At 53.3% G+C, this 21761-nt stretch overlaps 1 protein-coding gene across 4 annotated transcripts in view; it reads left to right on the top strand.

Annotated features, from left to right (window-relative positions):
- The first annotated feature begins 1446 nt into the window (after positions 1 to 1446).
- The window catches only part of PDE1B (phosphodiesterase 1B), a 32120-nt gene continuing 11805 nt past the window's right edge, over positions 1447 to 21761 (top strand). The window contains exons 1-2 of one of the 4 annotated variants that reach the window (XM_019804012.2): positions 1447 to 6079; positions 6175 to 6297. In XM_019804012.2, coding sequence (XP_019659571.2) covers positions 5355 to 6079; positions 6175 to 6297 — 848 coding nt within the window. In that variant the 5' untranslated portion in view covers positions 1447 to 5354. Of the gene's footprint in view, positions 6080 to 6174; positions 6298 to 16762; positions 17746 to 21485; positions 21624 to 21761 lie in introns of those variants that run through there. The other 3 variants (XM_034646255.1, XM_019804013.2, XM_002923436.4) reach the window with 3 other exon arrangements.

Below are 21761 nucleotides of genomic sequence, written 5' to 3' on the forward strand. Positions count from 1 at the left end.
AGTGTCGCAATGCCTGGGGCGTTCAAGATAGCACTGAACTAGATTTGGTTAACTCCACGGCAGGCAACAGTGGCTCCATCCATCACTTCTGCGCACCCATGGCCAGGGAGGACTGGAGCACAGACCATGTGTGGCGGGTCGAGAGTGGTTCAAGTGGGCAAATATAATTAACTAGTTGATTAATTAGGGTCATGTCCATATTTCCATGATAAAAAGGAAGCAATTGTCGGTTTTCAGCAAAACCATCCGGGGTCCACGAAAAGCTGTTTGGTAGCTGTTTTGGAACTTTGTATGCATGGTTGATCTTTATCAACCATGGCTTAGTCAATACTTTTTAAATTTTGTACTCAGAATCGGTACACAAGTTTTTCTTAGCAACGATGGTGCGCTCTTCAGGGTAAAGCAGCCGAGCATCCAGCTTCATGCATGGGCCGGTTGCCCTTCCTTGTATGAAAAGGACGTTATGTTCTAAAGGAGGGATTCGGGGTCAGAGGGCAAAGTCGACGAGGAAGAGAAGGCTCAGAAGCATCTGAACAACTACTCCCGGACCCTCATCTCTGCTGGGGTCTTGTTTTTGAGGAGACAGAGACCTCTTTTCCACGCCCACGTGGAACTGCTTGAGAGGAGCCTGCCAGAGGATAGCAAGATAAGTTGCTGCAGGGGAATAGAGGGTAGACATGATACTTTTTTTTAATTAAAATTTTTACTGAGAGAGGGGCGCCTGGCTGGCTCAGTCAGTAGAGCATGTGACTCTTGAGCTCAAGGTCGTGAGTTCAAGCCCTACGTTGGGCATAAAGCTTACTTAAAAAAANGCTCCCAGCCGAGGAGCCTGATGTGGGGCTCGATCCCATAATGCCGGGATCACGCCCTGAGCCGAAGGCAGACGCTTAACGACTGTGCCACCCAGGCGCCCCGACATGATACTTTTTTTAATTAAAATTTTTACTGAGAGAGGAGCGCCTGGCTGGCTCAGTCAGTAGAGCATGTGGCTCTTGAGCTCAAGGTCGTGAGTTCAAGCCCTACGTTGGGCATAAAGCTTACTTAAAAAAATTTTTTTTAATTGAGATAGTTAATCCACATGCACTTATAAGAAATAACACAGAGACATTGTGTGTCAACCATACTTCAACTAAAAAAAAAAAAAAAGAAAAGAACACAGAGAGATCTTATCTACATTTCAGTTTCTCCCATAGTTAACATCTTGCATAACTACAGCATACTATCATAACCAGGATATCGACTTTGATACAATTCATGATCTAATCTAGATTTTCCCAGTTTTACTTATACTCATCCCTCTGTGTGTGTTTAGTTCTATACAGCTTTCTCTCTCTCTATCTCTTTTTAAAGATTTTATTTATTTATTTGAGAGAGAATGAGTGAGAGAGAGAGAGCATGAGTGGACTGGACGGAGGGGCAGAGGGAGAGGGAGAAGAGACTCCCTGTTGAGCAGGGACCCTGATGAGGGGCTTGATTGCGGGGCTCGATTATGGGACTCAATCCCAGGACCCTGAGAGCATGACCTGAGCCGAAGGCAGACGCTTAACCGACCGAGCCACCCAGGCGCCCCGTACAGCTTTTTCAGGTGTAGGTTTGTGCGTCGGCCACCACCATGGTCAAGACCGATGAGGATCCCTCATGTTGCTTTTTTTACAACCACATCCCGTTCCCCTTCCAGTTCCCTAACCCTTGGCAATAGAAATCTGTTCTCCTTTTCTAAAATGTTGTCATTGGACATAATATCTTTTTACACACATGTAATTACACACTTCTCTATTATGTATACTTTTTCAAAGTGCTCTCGCATCCTTTATGACAATTCGGCAAGGTAGCCAGGGAAGGCTTCCCTGTTTTAGGGCAGTAAACAGGTTCAGAGAGGTTCAATGATTTAGTGAAGGTCACATGTTCAGCAGTACGTCTAGAACTGGCACCCAAGTCTGATATCAATCCTAGACATTTTCTACCTGACCAGACTGCCTCTTCATCTGGGAAGACGCGGTCGTTAGAATCCAGACACTCTAGAACGAGCAAATGGGAGAAGGTGAGGGCATGGCGGCCTTACTGAGTAAGGGACAGGTGGGGCCAGGTAGGGAGAGATAGGGATCAGGCTTACAAAAATCCCCAAAATGTGGAGGTGTAAAGAAGCCAGAGATAAGGGAACAAACCAGACCACCCTGTCCTATGTGTCAGAGGTGGGGTCTTGTTATAACAACTACTGTGACCAACAAAGAATTACCAGACCCTAAAAAGGAAGTAAGCCATTGAAGGTGTTATCACTAGTCTTTACTCAATGGTGCTATCAGTAGAGATGTTAAAAGGATTTAAGTTCCCTGGTTAGCCTTCAATTAAAGACCAACCCTAAAAGCCCTCAGTGGCAACCCTGTCAGGACCCCTCTCCTGAGAGCTTTTTCTGTATCCTCACGCAATAGAACTCCATCACTTTACTCACTCTCCTCGGTCGGGGGGAGATTCATTCTTTGATTCTGGGAGACAAGATGAGACAAGAACCTCGCTCTCCCACTTCATTGCACCTGAAGCAAAAGGTGAATGTCTAGAGGTGAGGGGACAGATGCGGTGACAGGACCCATCAGCATTTTCGGCAGTATGCTTCCTTGACCAGGAGGGTCTCTGACCCCTGACAGTGGGGGACACAGTCAGTGATAAAGGGCTCTCAGATCCCCCAGCTTGTTTTATTCAGGCCTTAAAAGAAAGTGAGGAATGACTATCAGGGAGAAATTCTGGCTCCAGTTGTTTTGTCTTGCAGGCAGAGAGTAGGTTCTAGCCTCAGCATTTTCATTAGTGTAGTGTTTTCATTAAAATCTCCATTAACTCGTTTGCGGCAACGAGATGGAATCATCCCTCCCACCAGGCCTGGGCTGAGACGCTTGCAGAAGGGCTCCCTTTCCTTCGGGCAGTACAAACGCTGCTTCCCCGTGAGGATGTTCAGTTCAGTGGGCAGGTGGGGCTGGGGCCTGGCCCAGGGGATCTTACCTGGTGGCCCTTTACCTGGGAGGACTAGAACGGCTTCGATTTGAGCCCTGGGGCCCGGGAGGGAAGGAGGTCCTAGCTAGGGCTAAGACTTCCCTCATGTAGGTCCTTGTGCCTCTCAGTTCTTCCCCAACAAAGTTTGACGGAGAAGAAGCTGGCACATGGCTGAAACGCACTCACGAGGTTGGGGGAGGGTGTTCTTCCAGCCCCCCCCCAGGGCCTCCTGCCCCTCCTGAGTACCTGTCATCAAAAGAGTCGATGACGAAGCCCCCTCAGCCCCCACACCTCAGGGAGTTGTCAAGTACTCTCCCTCCCACCTGAGTAGGAAGCAGGCGCACAGGCCAGGTTGCGGTTGAGGAAGGCAGAAGTTAACTCGAGCTGAGTTTGCAGCTCTGGAGAGATGGAGCAGCAGGCTTTTCTCTTGTCACTTTGGAAGGAGAGGATTGTGAGGCCGCCCCTTGAAATAGCATTCCCGTAGGAGGCACATCACAGCCATCCGTCACCGCTGCCAAAGCATCACTTTTGGTCTCTATCAAACTCAAAGCTTGTTGGGAGGAATTGTGGGGTTAGGGGAGGGAAGAGGCAGGGTCTCCAAGGGGCAGGGGCAGTTTGGAAGGCCAAAAGGAGAGGAATGAGGCTGGCAGAAGCAGCCTGGAAAAGGGGGGGTTGGGGCAAGGGGACAGGGAGAGAAAAATCGTGGTCTTTTGAGCCTATGGATGGAGCAGACATATCTGGTTTTTATCCGTGTGGGGCAGGATAAGGCAGATGTGGGATTAAATTGCCGCAAGGATGAGGTTGAGGTTAAACACCAGGACTGGTGACTAAAGAAGGAGAAAGGAAGCCGCAGGATGGAAAAAGCACAAGAAAAAGGTTAGGAGGCTTGGCCCTGGCTTTGTTGCTTGCTCTCTGTGGGGACCACGTCATTTTTCTGGGCTTAGTTCTCCCACTCGTTAAATGGAGGGGGTCAGACTAGATGGACTATAAAGTATCTTTCATGAATAACTTTTTGTTTTGTTTTGTTTCGGTGAATTTTCCTTTTCTTAAAATGGGTTAGGAATTGGGGGCCTGGGAAATCAGGGTGGGATATGCCACTGTGTTGACAAGACCTGTCGAGATCCCTCTGGAAGTACGTCTCCCGCCTCTTTTCCACCTCTTTTGTTTAATACCTACCTAATTTGGGCAGCTCCTTAGCTCTGATCCTAATTTGCAATTCTTTTGTAGTTTCCAGCCCATTCTTTTTCAGTTGTTAGGAAGGTGATTGCTCTCAAGTTTGAGATCTGGATTGTGTAGGAGTCTGACTGGGGTCTTGGCTGCCGCTTTGCCTTGGCTGGGACTCTTCCGCAGACGAGGAGGGGGAAAGGGAGATGGACACAGAAGCTAGATGGACAGAGACGGGGAGTCCCACACTCTTTCTGCTTTTTCTCCTTCTCTGACTGCCATCTCCTTCTGCCTGGGTACTTGCTAGGAGCTGGTTCTGCTGATACCTCTCTGTCCTGCCAGGTCTGAAGGTCTGACCTAACCTAATTACCTACAAGGCAATTCTTTTATGCTGGAAGTCTTCACCCAGCCACTTCACTTCTACTCTTTTCTCCTCCATTGCCTGCGGGGGGGAGGGAGCCTCACCCCGATATTTAGAATGGAGTAAATACCTTGTCCTGACCATCCCTCCTTCCAACCTCCGGAGTCCTTGAAATTAAAACTCACATTCAGCGATTCTGGATTAGTGGCCTGTTTGGGATCCAGCAGTTAGTGAATATATCTCTACTTTCTGTTTACATGGGATTTTCCCACAGCGCTAAGGTAGGCGGTCATTAAGGAGGAGAACAATTCGAAGGGATCCTGAGGTGCTTCCTGCCAGAATCCTAGGTAGGATTCAGCCGGATGGAAGAGGCTTGCCCTGTTACAAAGTCTTGAATTTCAGTTCATTAATTCTACAAAATTTTTTTTAAAAAGATTTTATGTATTTATTTGAGAGAGAAAACACAAGCAGGGGGAGGGGCAGAAGGAGAGGGAGAGGGAAAAGCAGACTCCCTGCCCAGCCCGGAGCCTGACGAGGCTGGGCTAGATCCCAGGACCGGGGGGCTCCATCCCAGGCTGGAGGGATCATAACCTGAGCCGAAGGCAGGTGCCCAACCTACTAGGCGCCTCTCGTTCTACAAACGTTTTAAGCAGCTACGCTGTATTGTGCTGGGTCCTTAGCCATCAGATTTCTTTTAGAGGAAAGAAGGACCCGCTGCAGGAGGGGCTGAGGTGAGACGCCAGGAACGGTTTCCTGGTTCTAACGGAGTTCTGTACAGAGATGATGCGGTCCCGCCTGCTCTGGTGGATTCTGTCCGGAAAGCTTTAAACTCCCACTGGCCAGGCGGATGGATAGAGGCACGGGGTGCGGGGGGGGAGGCCGCAGCTACAGAGACCTATCAGGACCATCGAGTCACGGCAACTCGGAGCAGCCCTCGAACTTTGCCCCTCGAAGGCAGGAGCGCAAGGCGGGGGTTCGGTCCGGGACTGGGTTCCGACGGCGGCCGGTTTCCCGCCGCCACAGTGCCCAGCTCCCCCAGGCAGGCTCACCCCGACCCCTCCCTCCCCACACGCGGCGCACAGGCGGCTCGGCACGCGTGGGCGCACGAAGCCCCACGCGCACACACGGAAACTCCGAACGCAGCCCAGGGACGGCCCCGCCGCCCACACGGAGCGCTGCGGCCGCCCGCGCCGGGCACCGTGTAAACACGCGCTCGCAGCCCCCGCGCGGGCCACACGCCGCCGCTCGTCCCGCGCGCCCCGCTGCGTGCGCTCCGGCCTCGGCGCGGCCGTCTGCGTGCGCCCCCGGCAGGCGAGGAGGGGCCGCGAGGAGTGAGAGACGAGCCGGCAGGCCGAGAGGGGAGGGCGCGCAGGGAGGGGGCCGGCCGGGGGAGGAGGAGAGAGCAGGGGAGGCGGCCCCGGCAGCGCGCGGCGGCGGCGGCGGCGCGGAGAGCCCGGACTGGGAGCCAGAGCTCGGCTGGACAGCGCGAGAGCAGGAGCCGCAGCAACTGCAGCGCTGCCAGCTTGGGCCGAGCCCAGAGACACCGGCCTGGCTGGACCGCGCCAGCCGCAGGTGGGAAGGGGCCGGGGCGGGCGGCGAGGGGCTGCGGGCTCCGGGCTGCGGGCTGAGGCTGAGCCGCGGTGCCGTCTCCTCCCTCCGTTCCACAGACAGAGGCTGAGCATGGAGCTGTCCCCCCGCAGCCCTCCCGAGATGCTGGAGTCGGATTGCCCGTCACCCCTGGAGCTGAAGTCAGCCCCCAGCAAGAAGATGTGGATTAAGCTTCGGTCTCTGTGAGTCCCCGGCCGGGAGCGGGGGGAAGGGATCTCAGGGAGCCTGGGGCGGCGGCGGGGGGGTAGCCGGAGCCTGGCTGGTGGATTCTCTCCGGCACACACGTTGGCAGGTGCGAGGAAATAAGCTGCCCTGACACGCGTGGCCAGGCCACATGTGCAAGGCATGTGCGGAGCAAGCCGGCTGGTTGGAGCGGGTTTAGGAGTTGCAAAGCTAAGGATGTGCCGGTGCGTGTGGACCCCCCCTCCCCGCCCCGTGACACACGCAGCTTGGAGAGGCGGCACGTTATGTGCGGTGTGGCAGGGCTGCAGACCGGCAGCGTTCAGGAGGTGCCAGGCTGACTCACACGTATCCGTGTGCAGGGTTGTGCAGATGTGAGACGCACATCACATGTGTGTGCATGAGTGTCCGTGGGACACACAGATGTGTGTGGAGTGATTGCACACAGCTGCAGGTCTAGTGCACGAGGATACTTGTACCAACCTGTGGGTCATATGTATCTCTGTTGGGATTGGTGGTTTCTGCCTCCTGCATCTTTCAGGGGGTGGGGAGGGGGGGCGCCCCATACCTTAGCTGCTCATCACTCTTGGGGCCGGGAAACCCGCTGTGCCCAGTAATGTTGGGAGACAAAGCTGCGATCTGGAAGAGTTGGGGTGGAGCCCCTACCTGGGAGCTGGGGTGGTGGTGGTGCTGAAGAAAGATTGATTGACAGGGGCAAGGCAACTGTCAAAACCTTTTTGTTGCTGTAGGGTCTGGTCTCCCAAGGATCTCCAAGCACATATAGGCATCTTTTCTTGTTGTTGCAAGAGAAGGTCATGGGGAGGGGTGCTGGATGAATAGGGAAATGAAGGACTCACGTGTCCCATACTCCAGTCCCAGAGGAGGGAAGCAACTTTTCTTTTTCTTCCTCAGAGCAGGAGAGGAGTGGGTCAAAGACAAACCATGCAGCACATTCATCTAGCAGTCAGCCACCATCCGGTAACCTCCGCAGTCTGTTGATTCTTAATCAGAACGAGGGAGGGTGCCCCTCTCCCTGATATGACTCCCAGTGGTCCCAGGAAAGAGGCTGTAGGTGTTCAGTGAGGCAATGCAGGAACCATGGACTGAAACCCAGCTCCTCCCTGTTACCCTCAATGGTGAGCACTGAAGCTTTCCATTTCTGGCTTCCGGTGGAGGGAGACCTAGTGTAGGAGATGGATAGAGCTAGTGATTGTTTTGTTTTTAAAATACTTCACCTGTGGTAATAAGAAAACGCCTTGATAGTGGGTGGGTGGGTCTGATTTATACTCTAGCTGCTTAGCGAGGCCTTAGGGAGAACTGAGGCCCAGTGGGCAACAAGGCTTGGCATCCAAATGTGCTTCTCAGTTCCTGTCCTCTGCTGCCTCTAGCCAATGCAATTTGCCGGGCTCTCTGAAGCGCAGCCTTGGAATGAGTTCTGGGATGAAGAAATGGAAAACCGGATTGAATTGATTTTTGCTGGGAGGAGCACTGAGTGATTCTTGATAGAAAACGATGCTCTGTTAATGGTAACTAAGCTGGGGGAGGGGGTGGCAGGTAAGGAAATGGTGGAAAGGCAAAGAAGGGGGCTCAGGGTCTATAAATGAGAGAATTCAAGGTGTCCCAGGATGGCTTCCCCCCCCATCATATACTTTCCTTGCTTCCATTCCAGGTAATGAGTGGGCCCTGCGAGAAAGCAGGTTTCACCTGTTTCAATGTCTCCCATACCTTTCTAACCAAAAGTCTTTCCTGGAAGCAAATTGCTGTTTCTTCCTTTAGTATGAGAAGTGCTCAGTGGCGAGAGAGGAGGATTCCCAGAGGAGCCGCTGAAACCCAGGGAGAGAAGGGAGCAGAGGCAGCTGCCCCCGCACAGTGCATTAGCTGAGCTGTCCTTGCAGGAGATCGTGGTGGACAAGGGTCACTAATCTTATCGATGAAATTATTCCGGTCTTCCCTTACTTCAGCAGTCTGGTCCTTAAGAGTGCTAGCTGCGTGTGATAACTTACCCAGAAAAGGCCTGTTTCCCTATTCTTAATCACCAGGAATAGATTCTCAATCTCAATGGCTTACTGGGTCTGGGCCTGTTTGAATATCGGGGAGGCTCTAGTGTGGGAACAGAGGGATGGACACGATTATCTCATGGCTGTGTACTGAATAGAAATGAAGATAGATAGACAGATATGCCTTGATCCCCACACACCGTATCCTATCCCCCCCACACCATATCCTATCCCCCTGCCCCCCCCCACACCATACCCTACCCGCCTGCCCCCCGCTACCCTTTTAATTTCTCATCTAGGTCGTCTAGATTGTCTTCAGGGAGCCCGGTCTGGTGTTCTTGCCTCTGGCTAAAAAGCCCATACTAATATAATGTTGCAGGGCAATCTCTTCTTGGGAAGGTCACCCAGGAATCCTGTTTCCCACAGTAGAACTCTGCCAAAGATTAATTCCCAATCCGGAGCATATGAGCTGAAGAGTCTCTAGCTATGGGATTTCGCCTCTACCTAGCAGGACGATTTTCCTAACTGAGCATGAGAGACGCCGGAATAGGGAGTCTGGAGATGATGGGTTGGGCAGGATGAGGATTTCTGACCCTAAGATGAAGGATTTGACCGGACTGCCTACCCTTCTCGGAGACCCGAGGGCCTTGAGGAGTATAGGGGAGGTTCAGGAGCAAGGGGAGATTTTCTGTGTCTTTCGTGAGTCAAGAAAATCGGTGAGTGGAGATTGGTGTGCCGTCCTTAGCTTATTCATCCATTCAACAACGCTTCGTTGAGTGCCTCCTGAGGGTCAGGTGATGTGCTGGAGGCTGGGGTATGGTCGTGGACAAAGTAGACACAGGCCCTGCTTCTATGGGGTTGATAATCTGGTTCAAATCCATCAAGTGGAGTAGAGAGTTCCTGTGCCTCATTTTGCTACAGCCATCCAAGTGACAAAACTCTGCCACTTTGGTTTCTGTCTAATCTTTTCTTTTGGTGGGGGCGGGCCTACACACACCCAAGAAAAGCATAGAAGCAAATTCTTTGTCTTTGTCCCAGGATAGTACAAACATCACTTTCTTCCCTCTGCCCCAGTTTCTCCTGGAGCTTCCCTTTTCCTTTGGGATAGTATAAACACAATCCCTTTCTCTTCTCCTTTCTTCACCTGGGCCTCAGGTCTCCCAAGGTCTAGGCTCTATGTCCTAAGCTGTGGTTCAAGGTCATTACAGCTGAGCCGCAGCAAGGACCCAGCTGGGGTTTCTTTTCGCTCATTTGTTTCATCCGAGTCTAGTGTGGTACCTGAAACATAACAGGCACTCAAGAAATGCTGTTAAATAAAGGAATGAACAAATGAATTAACGAGTATCTGTGTATATGTCATGGAGCCCCGTTCTGTCTCTGATTCTGTGGTGTGTGTGCTCCTGTGCGTGGGCGGAGGGGGGGTAGCAGGAAATGGGGGTGGAAGAAAGGGAGGTGGTGTTGTTTTTTGAGAGGGCGATTTTTAAAACGTGTGGGGTTTGAGGGCCTCAGGACAGAGCCTGGAACTGAAGGAGTTACAGAGAGGCTATGGAAACGTTATTTGGACATGTGAATGAGATGTATCAGGAGGAAATCGTGAATGCCTGACGTGTATACATATGTGTCTGGGTGAGGGTTGGGTTGCGGGCGGGGGACAGCTTGTGGAGTCAGAGCTCCGTGATGATGTCTCTTTGTTTTCAGGTTTATAAATGGCATGTGTGACAATAAATATGTTGGGAAGGTTTGCAGTTACCTGAATGCCTGAGGTTGGCCTCTGTATGAATGAGGTGATGTATGTGAGAGTGTGTGTGTGTGTGTGTGTGTGTGTGTGTGTGTGTAGGTAATGGGATAATATGTGTGTGTGTGTGTGTGTGTGTAGGTAATGGGATAATATGTATGTATGATCCTGTGTATGTGTTTGTGCCACACCAACATTTTTTTTTATAATCCTGGGGAGATCAAATGGGCAGGAGGAAGAAGCTGAGGGACTGGACTGGGTGCCTCCCTGGTTGGTTTATCCCACCTTTTGTCCTCGTTTTGTGTATGCCCCAGGACTGATCTTCTGTGGCTCTCACTGGTTTTGAAAGTTGTGCAGCGGTTCCCCTTTTTCTGCATATGGCTGTGGAGCTGCTGTGAAGATGGCAAGATAAACTGTGGCTCCCTGGATCTCTGGAGAAAAAGGAGCACCATTTCTCCCAGGCCTTGGCAGGGATAAGTTTTTGTGCCTTCCTCCACGGAACAGCACTTCCTCTTTAATTTCCAAACATGGCCGAGGGAATCTCTCCTCCCTGGGTTTTGTATCCCCTCTCCCATCCGTGCTTTCCGTCTGTCTTTACATTTCCTTCATCAGCTGTGTCTTGAATGGGGCATCTCTGAATAGTTGAGGGTAAAAAATGCTTGCAGTAGGGTGAAGGGAGAGGGGACATCAATTTAGATCAAAGGAAGAATTTCACAAGCCTCTGGTCAGAAGAGGTGGTTGGGGGGGATGAGGGTGGCAGGGTGGTGGGAGGGGAAGAGCTGAGGGAATGATGGAGACTTGAGTTTGTGTTCATGTTCCCTTTGCTGACAATTACTAGCTGCATGATCTTGAAGTCACAGAGTCTCTCTGAATCTCAGCTCCTCGTTTGATATCAGTCATATGAAAGTGGTTTTGAAATGATAAGGTCTGGAGTTCTTTCAGGATTGGAGAGCTTGCTGTGTGAAGAGGTGGGAGGAATGGGAATGAATGGGAGACCATCGGCTTGGATGGGGAGAACGGTAAAGATTCAAGAGGCAGGAATATGAGTTACTTAATAGGTTTCAGTCCTGGTGTCTGGGGCATGATTCCGAAGAGTCTTGTTGATGACTGGTTGTCTGGAGGGGGTGCGACAGGTGTCTGAGCTTAGAGACTAGAAGGCTGAGTGGGGCTGTCTTACAAAGGATGTGGGTCACTGAGGTCAAAAGAAAAGAGAAGGACTTACTCCTATTATCTCTTTTCCCAGTGGTTAGAGCAATTGTAGTTCTAAGACCTGGTGGGTGTGGGCAGCCCCAGGGACTGCCATTGGTGAGTTCTGTGAGCAATGGAGAAATTCTCCTCTGGCGTTCGTCTTACATTTCTAGGCCTTGGGGGTGATGTGATCACATATGCCACATCTGATTTTAGAGAATCTCTAAAGTCCCTTAGAACCCAAATACCACTTTGTTTGCCTAGAAGCCCCAGGAGGCCAGTTAGAAAGACCCGACACAGGAAGTTCTAAAGCGGAAGGTTGCATTTGTCACTTTGGCCAGGAGGGGGGTGAGGTAGGTTGGGGCGCACTGGTCCTGGAAGGCCAGGTGAGAGACCCAGGAGGGGAGGGGCCTGGACTTGTCTAGACCCCTTTGCACCTGCCTGCTGTCTAGGGAGCTTCTGAAGGCAATGACATGAGCGGTTGTTTCCTATTTTGCCCTCTTTTTGGCCACTCCCATTTGACTGGGATGGGGGAGCCGGGAACCTTGAAACACATCCTTCCTCTCTTTTGAGTCTTTAAAGGAATCATCGAGGATTTGTTTCCAACTTCTCTGCTCCCTCTGCTTTCCTCTTGTTTGATTCCTCTTGGTCCTTTCCTTCTGTCCCTTTCCTCATTTGTTCCCATCTCTCTCTGCTGGGCTGCATTTTGCTCTTCTCTCTTGTCCCACTTCCTCTCTCCCTATTCCTTTCGACTGGGCTTCCCTGGCCTTCAATGCCCCTACCCCTTTCTCACCTTGGCCGGGAGCCAGGACATTCCTGGGGCCTCCTTCCCCTACCCCCAGGTGTTGGGGTGGTGGTGGTGCAGGGTGAGTCTGCTGCAGGCACCCTTTGGGACCGCCTTAGGAGTCCAGCCTCAACTGCTGTATTCTGCAAGGCCTTTCTTTTGCCTTCTCAGTGACCTCATCCTCCCAGCTCCCCCGGGGAGGAAGCCAAGTAATTGCCTTTGGCTCTCAGGGGCTGATTTTCTCAGGTGCGGAAGTTGAGTAGCTATTTTCCAACTCTCTTCAGGACAGCAGCAGAGAAAAAGGGACAAAATCAGGGCAGCAGGTGGGGTGCAGGTGAGCCCCCGTCCCCCCCCCCAGAGACTGGAAGTTGTTAGATAATGAGATTGTCCCCTAAGGGAGGAAGACTTAATGGTCCTCGGGAATTGGGAGAGCATCCTGGGGTTACTGAGTGGGACAAAGATGGGAGCAGAGGGGGAAGGGGGGCTCCTGAGAAGGGAAAAGGAGGAAGCGAGTTGTCGTCCATTCGGTGGTGCGGGGAGGTCCCTAATGCCGGTGCTCTTGCCCTTTGTCCCGAATGCCCCCCACCCCCACCCTGCAGCTGCCCCTCCCCCTCAGCTCCTGCGGCGTCCGTGCGGATGGGGAAAGGAAGCGTCAGGTTAGGGTAGTACCTCAGCATCCCAGACCTGGCGGGGGCCGCTGAGGGAGCTGTGATGGGGCTGTGGTGGAGAAGCAGGCTTGGTGGGGGAGGGGCAGGGCGGATCCAAGGAGAGGCCTGGGGGCGTGGGGCTGGGAGAAGAACTAGAAAGGGGGGGGGGTCTCAGGTGGTGCCGTTGGATACAGCCAGGTTCCCCGGGCGAGTGGATTCTGCAGCTGCAAAGAGAAGTCAGATTTGCAAATAATTATTGTGGCTGCAGCGGCGTGATTAGGCTGCCAGCTGGTGTTGGCACCATTTAGTTTTGGGAAGGGAGCTTGGCTTCCAGGGGGCTTCGTGATTTTTTGGCAGGCAGGACCTGGGGGCTAGAGAAGCTTCTCCTTTCCTTGCTATTCCTTGGCTTCCCCGCTCTCCTGTTCGTCAGCCCTGGCATATCTAATGTGGCCCCATCCCCCTGGTTCTCGATGTCCACCGTGTTTGGAAACTTCCCGGGGCCTGGGCTGAGTGAGCACACTTGCCAACAGTGTTGCCGAGCTCCCTAAACCCCGACTGTATGTCTACTAAGCAGGAGCTTTAGAAATTCCAGCCTTAAGGAAATATCATAGATCAGACCATACCAGATTCACCCGAAGACTTCTTTGTCCTGCTTGTCCTCCTCCTTTCTGTTGTTTTTTGAAATGCCAAGAAAATTTGCTATTGTTTTGATTACAGCAAGATGGAATAAAGATGGATACGAGAGAGAACTTCCTGGAAAGTTCACGGAGGTTAGAATGTGACCTTCCTATGATAAAGAAGAAAGCCACCCTCCTCCTTTAAGCATCAGGTTAGGGATGAGTTGGGGGAGCAGTGAGCTAGTCAGAAAGGATGAACTTGAACCAGGGAATTGAGACCCAGGCGTCCTATTTCCCTGGTGCCTCCAACCCAGGCACTGAATCTGAGAACCATAAAATGTAGCAGAGGAGGAAAGTGATGCCCAGAGGTGGTTGGTAAGGTTTGGGGGCAGGGCTGGGACCAGACCCCAGTCGCACTGTTCCACACGCTTGTACTGCCCCCATCACACCTGCAGTCAGTCCCTTGCTAAGCTTCCAGCTCCCTTTCCCATCCCAGGCCGCCTTCAACATCTGCTAGGCCCCCTGGACACAGGGCATCTGCTGGAACAGCTGCTGGGATGTGGTCTGGAGGTCTGGGGGGGTGGTCCATGTGGAGGTGGTTAATGAGCAGAATTAAACAGTGCAGGGAGGGAGAAAAGGGGTGGACAGCGAACCAGAGAGAGAGTTCTTCTGGCCTGGGTCCTGGGAGCCTCCTCTCTCCTTAGCCTTCCTTGGACTTTCTTGCCCACCTCTCCCAGTTCCCCCTTCTCTTAAGGGCTGCAATCTGAGGCTGAGGGAGAGGTGACTCAGTTGTGTGCTGGGCTAGGAGCCGGGATATCTGGGGTCTTTTTAGTCTGGGCTAGGGCGCAAGCTCTTTAGATTACCCTCTTCCTCACGTGATCGGAGCTGTGCCGTGCTGTCGCTGGGAACACCTGTTAGAAGCAGCTTCTGGTCAGGAGGCAGAGGGGACTTGCCTTCAGACACAGCATGGGTGGAAGCCAAGTCCTCCGCCTCGGCGGCAACGTTTCCCAGACCCTCTTCAGCACCCTTCAAATCTCTCTTCTTTCCCTCTCCAACCCCCTAGTTCCTCCTGCCCTCTCCCCCTCCCCTCTGCTCTCTTGGTTTCTGTTCTTCCCACACTACCCCCCACCCTCCACCACTGTCCCTCCACCCAGTTCCTCGGTCCAGTGCCTAGAGATCTCTTACTACCGCTGCCATGTCAACCCGGGGCCTGCCGCCCCCCAGGACGGCACCCCAGCTCTGCCACCAGGGGGGCTATTTTTATCTCCAGAGCCACCCCCGCCACTGTGCCCAGCCAGCTGCCAGCACTGAGGCTGCTTGTACAGCAATGGGAAGCCAGGGGCGTGAGGGGAGTGCGGTGCCTGGGTAAGGTGGAGAGCTGGTTGTTGTTGGTTTCTGGAGCTCCATGCTGTGCACAGTCCCGTTTCTTCTTCCACTGCCTCATGGCCTCTGTGCAACAAGGGGCCAGGGAGAAGCCCTGGACATCTGGAGTGGTGGTGGCAGGGTGCCTAGGGCTTTTCCACACCAGAGGTCCTGGGTATAAGGGTGGGCATACGAGACTTTGTTCATGGAGGACTCTAACCGAACATTTGCTGAACAAACTAAATAAAGGGTTGGGCCGAGGAATGATCTGTTGCAATCATGCAACACTTTATAGTCCCCAAGGTGCTCCCATGTGATCTCATTTGATCCTTGAGTGAATTCTGTGAAGCACATATTACTTACCCATTTTATAGACAAGGGAATGACCTCAGAGTATCCTGCCCGAGGTCACACATAGCGATAAAGTCTAGGCAAAAGTCTCCTGATTTTAATTCATGTCCTCTTTTCATTGGGAGTTAGTTGATTTCTTTGGTTCTTTCAATTTCTGAGATTTTGGAGCCTTGCAGGTTAATCCCTTCCCCAACACCCCCCACCTCCACCCCCACTCTCACCTGCTCCCCCATCCCCACCCCTTCTCTTCTCTGACAAGAGGCAGGGTTTCCTTTCCTTTTTTTCATCCCCTATCCCAACTCCTATTCTTCAGGGCAGCTGGGGAATGCTGGGAATGGGCCTGGGAGGGAGGCTTTATGGTTATGCTCCTTGGTACTTTTAAACAAAAGTTAAAGACTAAAGGAAAATCCATGCTGCACTCTGCTGGGTCGTCATATCTATGCCCTGCCTCCCACCCAGGGAAGACTCCCTAGCTCGGATAGAGGTGTGGTGTGTGTGTATTTGCATGGGTGAGTGGATACGTGTGAAACTGTTTTCCCCAGGAAGGGCTGGTGGTTGGCCAATATCCTTTCTTATTAGGAACAGTTAATAATAATAATAATAATAATAATAATAATAATAACAACAGGCGGGGACGAGCAGGTGTGGGACGCACGCTGGGACGACGAAGCAGGTGTGTAGGCTGAGGTGGTAAGCAGTCATTTGTCCGACCAGCTTTTGGTTCTATTGGGCAAGAGAGCAGAGGGATGCACAACGCTTTCTAGTCTAAGAAATCTCCACCNAGCAGAGGAGCCTGATGTGGGGCTCGATCCCACAACGCCGGGATCACGCCCTGAGCCGAAGGCAGACGCTTAACCGCTGTGCCACCCAGGTGCCCCTGCACAACGCTTTCTGGTCTAAGAAATCTCCGCAGTTTGGTAGGAGGGTTGAGGTGAGTGCCTGCTTGAGGTGGCAGGGCCTGGGGTGAGGGCCTGGCATCAGGTGAGGGAGGGGAGCTGCCCAGGCTCGGTGTTTGGGGGTGTTTCAGGCTGTATGCAGCCGGCCACCACCTTCCTCCACTCCTACCCTATCCCTGTTCCTGCAAGCAGGCCTGGCCACGGAACAGGCCAATGACTTGTCCCTCATCCTCTGGGTTCAGTCCTGGGTGTGTGACTCAGGCTCTAGTTCTTTTTTTCTAAAACACGAACCAGCGTGTGTGTGTGTGTGTGTGTGTGTGTGTTAGGAGCTCAGAGAGAATGAGATGGACACAGAGAGGGAGGGCTTCCTTTCTTCCAGAATCCGCAGCAGCCCTGCTTCATGGCTACCAGCTCACTAGAAAACGACTTGTAGATGTTACACTTCCTCCCTCTCGTTGCTGTTGAACCCCACTTCCACTTGTCCCAGTGCCCAGCGAAGCTGAGAAACAGCAGGTCCCCAAACTTCGTTTGTTTGTAATCCTTCAAGGCTTTGGCACGGTGACAAGCTTTTTAAATCCCTCTCTGCTCTGGGGGGACAGAGGTGGGGAGGAAGACTTCCTGTCGCACAATCCTGGCTCCGGGCCTGTTTCTTCCCTTTTCCTGCTCCTGTCGTCTCATCCCCGCGCGTCCCCTTCCTCATCTCCACGTCATCCCCAGCCCTGGACCCTCAGGCGGGAGAAGGCAGCGGCGCGGAGCTCCCCCTGGACGCGCCCGCCTTCCCCCCGGCCTCCTCCGTAGCCCCGCCCAGCCCCTCAGCTGACCAATCGCGGCCCCGGCGCGCTGGTGTTGGTGACGTCATCGCACAGCCAATCCGGAGGCGGGCTGGGGCTGTGTGCGCACGTCCACCTCGCGCCGCAGAGGCCGGCTTCTGCCCCCCGACCTGGGCGAGGGCAAAGCCCGGAGGCGGAAGAGGGGGACCTTCGTGGTCCCCAGGCCCGCCCCGGGCCGGCCCATCAGTTTTCCTCCTCTGGGCTGGATTGGCCTCTCCCCAGTTAATTCCCAGTGACCCCCCAGTGCTCGTTTTCCAGGTGGGAAAACGGGGCTGGGAGTGGGAAAGTAACTTCCCCGACCTCTTGGTCCCTGGGAGCGAGTCTTCCACTGCTTGGGTGGGGCTTTCCCTCCCCGTTGAGCGGGTCTCTGGGTGAGGATCCCCTGAACCCCAGCTTCAGTGAGCCCCTCCCCTGTAGTTTCTGGTCCTTTTCCTGTCTTGCCTCTGTCCTTTCAGGGGGGCTAAAGCTCACTTTGGAAAATGGCCCCGGAAGAAGACTGTGGAAGGGAGCCCAATCCGCCTTAGCCCCTCCAGGGGGCTCTCGCAGGGCCCCTTCCCCTCCCAGGGCAGACCGCCTCTCCACAACAGGTTCAGGGTGGGTCCCTGTCCCTGCACCCTTAAGCCTTCTGCTAACCCCTTCTCCCCAAAGAGGAGCCCCACCTCCTCAGAGCAAGGGGCTGGACTGTGCTATTTCTGTCCTTTCTGGGATTCTTCTGAGAACAGATTCTTGTTTTCCGTCTGATTCAGATGTGAAACTTTTCCCGTGGCCTCTTACCCAGTTGCTGTGGGCTGCCTCTCTGTCTCATCACTCCCCTCTTCCTCCAGCCAGGCCCCTCCTGTTCCCCTCCTCAGAGTTCTTTCTGGTCAGTAGCTCCGTTCTGCTGAGACCTGGAGGAGGAAGTTGGGCCCAAGAGGGAGTCATTCCCCTCGGGGGCCCTGGGGGCCCCAGGGGCAGCATTTTCATACTCGGAAGCAGGACACTCTGATTCCCATGGCAAACCCTGTTCCCGTGCAGAGAAGCCACCTCCAGGGCCCCATCCTCAGGTAGGCACCAGGGCCGAGGAAGGGAGAGGGGAGGGGAGGACAGGTGGCTGTGGTCACCACTAGTAGTCTGGTGGGGGGAGGGATCAAGACTTGACAGTCCCCATATGTTGTGTCCACATGCGTGTCCACTTTTCCACCTTTTACCCGTCTGTCTTGCCCTTCCTCTTATTCTCCTCCCATTCCCATCTCCCTTTCCTTTGTATTGCTTCCTCTTGCCTGTGGCAGGTGACTTAGCCGTGATTCCCCCTTTCTCTCCTTCCTCACCCCAGCATCCTTAGGACCTCACATTCCTCTGAAATTTCGTCTGATCTTAAAACCCCAAAGGCAAATCAGATTCTTCTTCCAACTCCTAGCCCTTTGGCTTGAGGCTGCCCTGTCCCGGGAGTGTGGGTGCTGGAAGCAGTACGGGGGACTTTGGAAACTGCTAGATCATCAGCCATGATGGCCCAAAGAAATGAACTGGTGGGGAAGCTGAACTCTTCTGGGGTGTTGGGATTATTACTACCCTGAGCCTTCCCTTTCAAGGGGCTGCCTAGAGCTGGGAGAGACTGGTGCTTTCCAGGGGTCAGGGTCTGAGGCTTTTCTCGGGTGCCGAGGGTAAAGGAGAAAGAAGTGGGTGTGGTGAAACAGGGCTCGTGGTGGAGATGGAAGGGTTGTTGCAGAAGCTTCCAGTTTTCCTTAGGCCTGGACGAGGACCTGTCCATGGGCGGGGAAGTAGGACTTCCTGCAGAAGAATGCCGAGGGCAGGACTGTGGGTGGGTCTGGGGAGATCCTAACTCTGAAGGACTTTAGAACCAGAGAGGCCACTGCTGGGCTGGAGGGGCTGTGGGGGAGTGAGAGGACTTCAGGAGGGTGACGTTCAGCACCTGGAGCCTTCCAGCTGCCCGAGTCCAGGTCCCCTTCTTGGACTCCCCATTTATCAAATTTCTTCTGTAATCTTCCTCTCCCTCCCCACTCCTTCTGGTGTCTGGATCATGTTTGCTTCAGATTTCAACAGGAGCTGTAAAAGAGTGGGGCCGAGAGGTGGGGGCAGGAGGAACTTGGAGGGAAGGCTGTGCGGAAGGCCAGCCACAGCCTCATTCTTCTCCAAGGCTCTCCGGTAGTTTCAGAAACCCTGCCCCAGAGATCCCCATTGTGAGCTCTGGCAGATAGCCCCCCACCTGACTGATCTCTCCCCTCTCCCTTTTATTTATTTATTTAGATTTTATTCATTGAGAGAAAGTTTGTGAGAGACAGAGAGCAAGAGCAGGAGGAGGGGCAGAGGAAGAAGCAGGCTCCCCGCTGAGCAGGGAGCCCGATGGGGGGGCTCAATCCCAGGACTCTGGGACCCTGACCTGAGCAGAAGGCAGATGGGTAACTGACTGAGCCCGCAGGCGCCCCTCCCTTTCATTTAATGGACATTCGCTGAGCACATGCTGTGTGCTCTGGGTAGAGCAGCAGGCTAAACAAGTCGGTCCCATTAAGATGCTCACGGTCTCCTGTGGGCCGGCAGACACCAGCACTTCCTGGGGGAGACAACGACTGAGGAGCTGTGCCAGGATGAGCTCCAACGTCTCTGCAAGCGAATTACAGGATTGAGCCCCTTCTGCCCAACACCTTTGGTGTGCGGGGGACAGTTAGGCCCCAGCAGTATGAGTTGTAGGCTTGCCCACCTGACTGAGATGGACAAGTTGTGTGACCTTGGGCCAGTCACTTAACCTCCCTCCTCAGGTGGTTGTGTGGTCCAAATGAGGTTTGTCATTGTGAAGGAGAGATCATGGCCATTTTCATTGTCTCATTTTCTCTGTTACGGGGCTTCCCAATCACCAGCCTCCATGCAAACTAGAGGCCCTCTTCTCCACCTGGACTCGGGATGGAGAAGGCAGGCGCTTTTTGGTTTGAAGGCCACAAGGTATGAGCTGGGTGGGGCCCGCGTGATGCTGGTCAGTTCATTCCAATTCACATCACGTTTAGAGAGCCCCATTGTATGTGTCAGGTCTTTTGCATACATTATTTCACTTATAAAATAAATTATAAAATAAATAATAATTCTTATTAACAGCCCTTCACCTGTGGTTTATCATCATCTGCACTGTCGTACAGAGGCAGGAACAGAGGCTCTAAAAGAAAGGTTCTCAAAGTTCCGTGTGCATGAGAATCATCCTGGGTGTTTGATAAACGTGTTTGCGGATCCTTGGATCATACCCTTACACATTCTGGTTCAGTAGGGGAGCAGCAAGTCCTGGAATCTTAGTTTTTCACAGGTATCCCAAGGAATTCTTCTTCTTCTTTTTTTTTTTTTTAAGGTTTTATTTGTTTATTTGTCAGAGAGAGAGAGAAACAGAGACAGAGCCCAAGCGGGGAAGTGTCCGGCAGAGGGAGAAGCAGGCTCCCTGCCAAGCAAGGAGCCTGATGCGGGACTCCATCCCAGGACCTGAGCCGAAGGCAGACGCTTAACCCACTGAGCCACCCAGGCGTCCCTATCCCAAGTAATTCTGACGCCAGTGGTCTACAGGCCACCTTTTGAGAGATACTGATTGAGAATTAGTGACTTGCCCAAGGGCTCAGGGCCAGGATACCTCTGAATCCAGGATTTTGCCCCTGAGAACTGTGGCCAAAGCCTTGGTTTCTGCACTGGAAACAGGGGTGGCAATTTCTTCCCAACTCCCTCCCTCCCTCTAGGCCCATTGTGAGGATAATCTGAGACAACTGTAGGAGAAATCGCTTTTAAAAATGTACAGCTGGCAGCATTGTTAACGATTATGCGAATACATGCAAATGAACACCGTGGGCTTGGCTGTTCACTTTGGGAGCCTGTGCTGGGATGTGTGTTTCAAGATGTGGGTCGGGAGAGACTGCAGAAGAGCTGGCGAGTTTGGGTTGGGTTTTATAAAGGGCTGACCAACGTGGAAGATGAGGCCTGTGGTAGGCATCTGGGAGAGAGATGGGACCAGAGGCTTTTCTTTCTTTTTGGGTTGTGTGTCCCCTAGATCCGAGGGTCCCTGGCCACGGAGACCGACCAGGAGAGGGAAGCCCTGGTTTTTGCCTGGGCCCCAAAGGTGGAGTGAACTTCTTTGTTCTGCGACCTCTGGGTCAGTGCTCTGGGAGATGCTGGTTCGGTCCCCCTTCCCAGCTCATTGGATGGAAAGCCTTTTATGTTGTCTAGCGTCTATTCCACCTCCCTAATGAACCCCTCGATGGGGCAGAGCTTTACTGAAGCCGGCTTCTTTCTTGTTGAACAGCTGCCGTTTGCACGTGCAGCCGATGCCAGAAGTGGGAAGGCCAGAAGTGGGGTTTGAAGATCACCCACGGAGGAGGCTGCAGGGTCCCCCTTAACTGCTTTCCTTCCATTTCCCCCCTTGCCCTTCTGCCCCGTTTGCATTCAGACTGTTTGGGCAGGACTGCTGGCCCCTGAGGTGAGAGTTGGCCTCGACCCTTCCTGGGGCTGGCTCTTTCTGGCACCCCCATTCCAAAGCTGCTGAGACCCCAGGATTCTGGAGCTGCTTCTGTTCAGGAGTGCCATTGTTCTCCTTCCCCAGCATCCCTGGGAATTGATGCTAATTTCAGCCTCTGGTCCCTGACTCATTCTTTTTTCCTCCCTGACTCATAGGGTGACCTTGGGTTTCTGAAGCCCCTCTTGGTGGGGAGTTGTCATGGCCAGCACTTTACCCCCACCTGGGTGTTAGGTGGGGCAACGCAGGGCTGGGGGAAAGAGCGAGAGGGGAACGTTTAATTGCTTTCTTTAAAATCACCATCTAAAGTCAAGATTGAGTTTTTTCTGCTTTGTGGCTGCCTGGGCCGGACTCTGCAGACTTCTAAGAAGTCTCCCACCTCATCACTGACCCCCAGCGTTCATGAGTGCAAAAGATGAGGGACCATCCTCTCAGGCAGAGCATCCAGTAAGTGAGACCCCTGGCCCCACCCCCAGCACTTTGGCTCTGGGGGAAGCTGGTCATGGGGCAGAGGTGGGGGATGGGTACAGGCACACACTGCCAGAGGTTCTCTCGGGCACAGCATCCGGCAGGCAGGGGTTAATC

This window comes from Ailuropoda melanoleuca, chromosome 16 (genome assembly GCF_002007445.2).
Source record: "Ailuropoda melanoleuca isolate Jingjing chromosome 16, ASM200744v2, whole genome shotgun sequence".
NCBI lineage: Eukaryota > Metazoa > Chordata > Mammalia > Carnivora > Ursidae > Ailuropoda > Ailuropoda melanoleuca.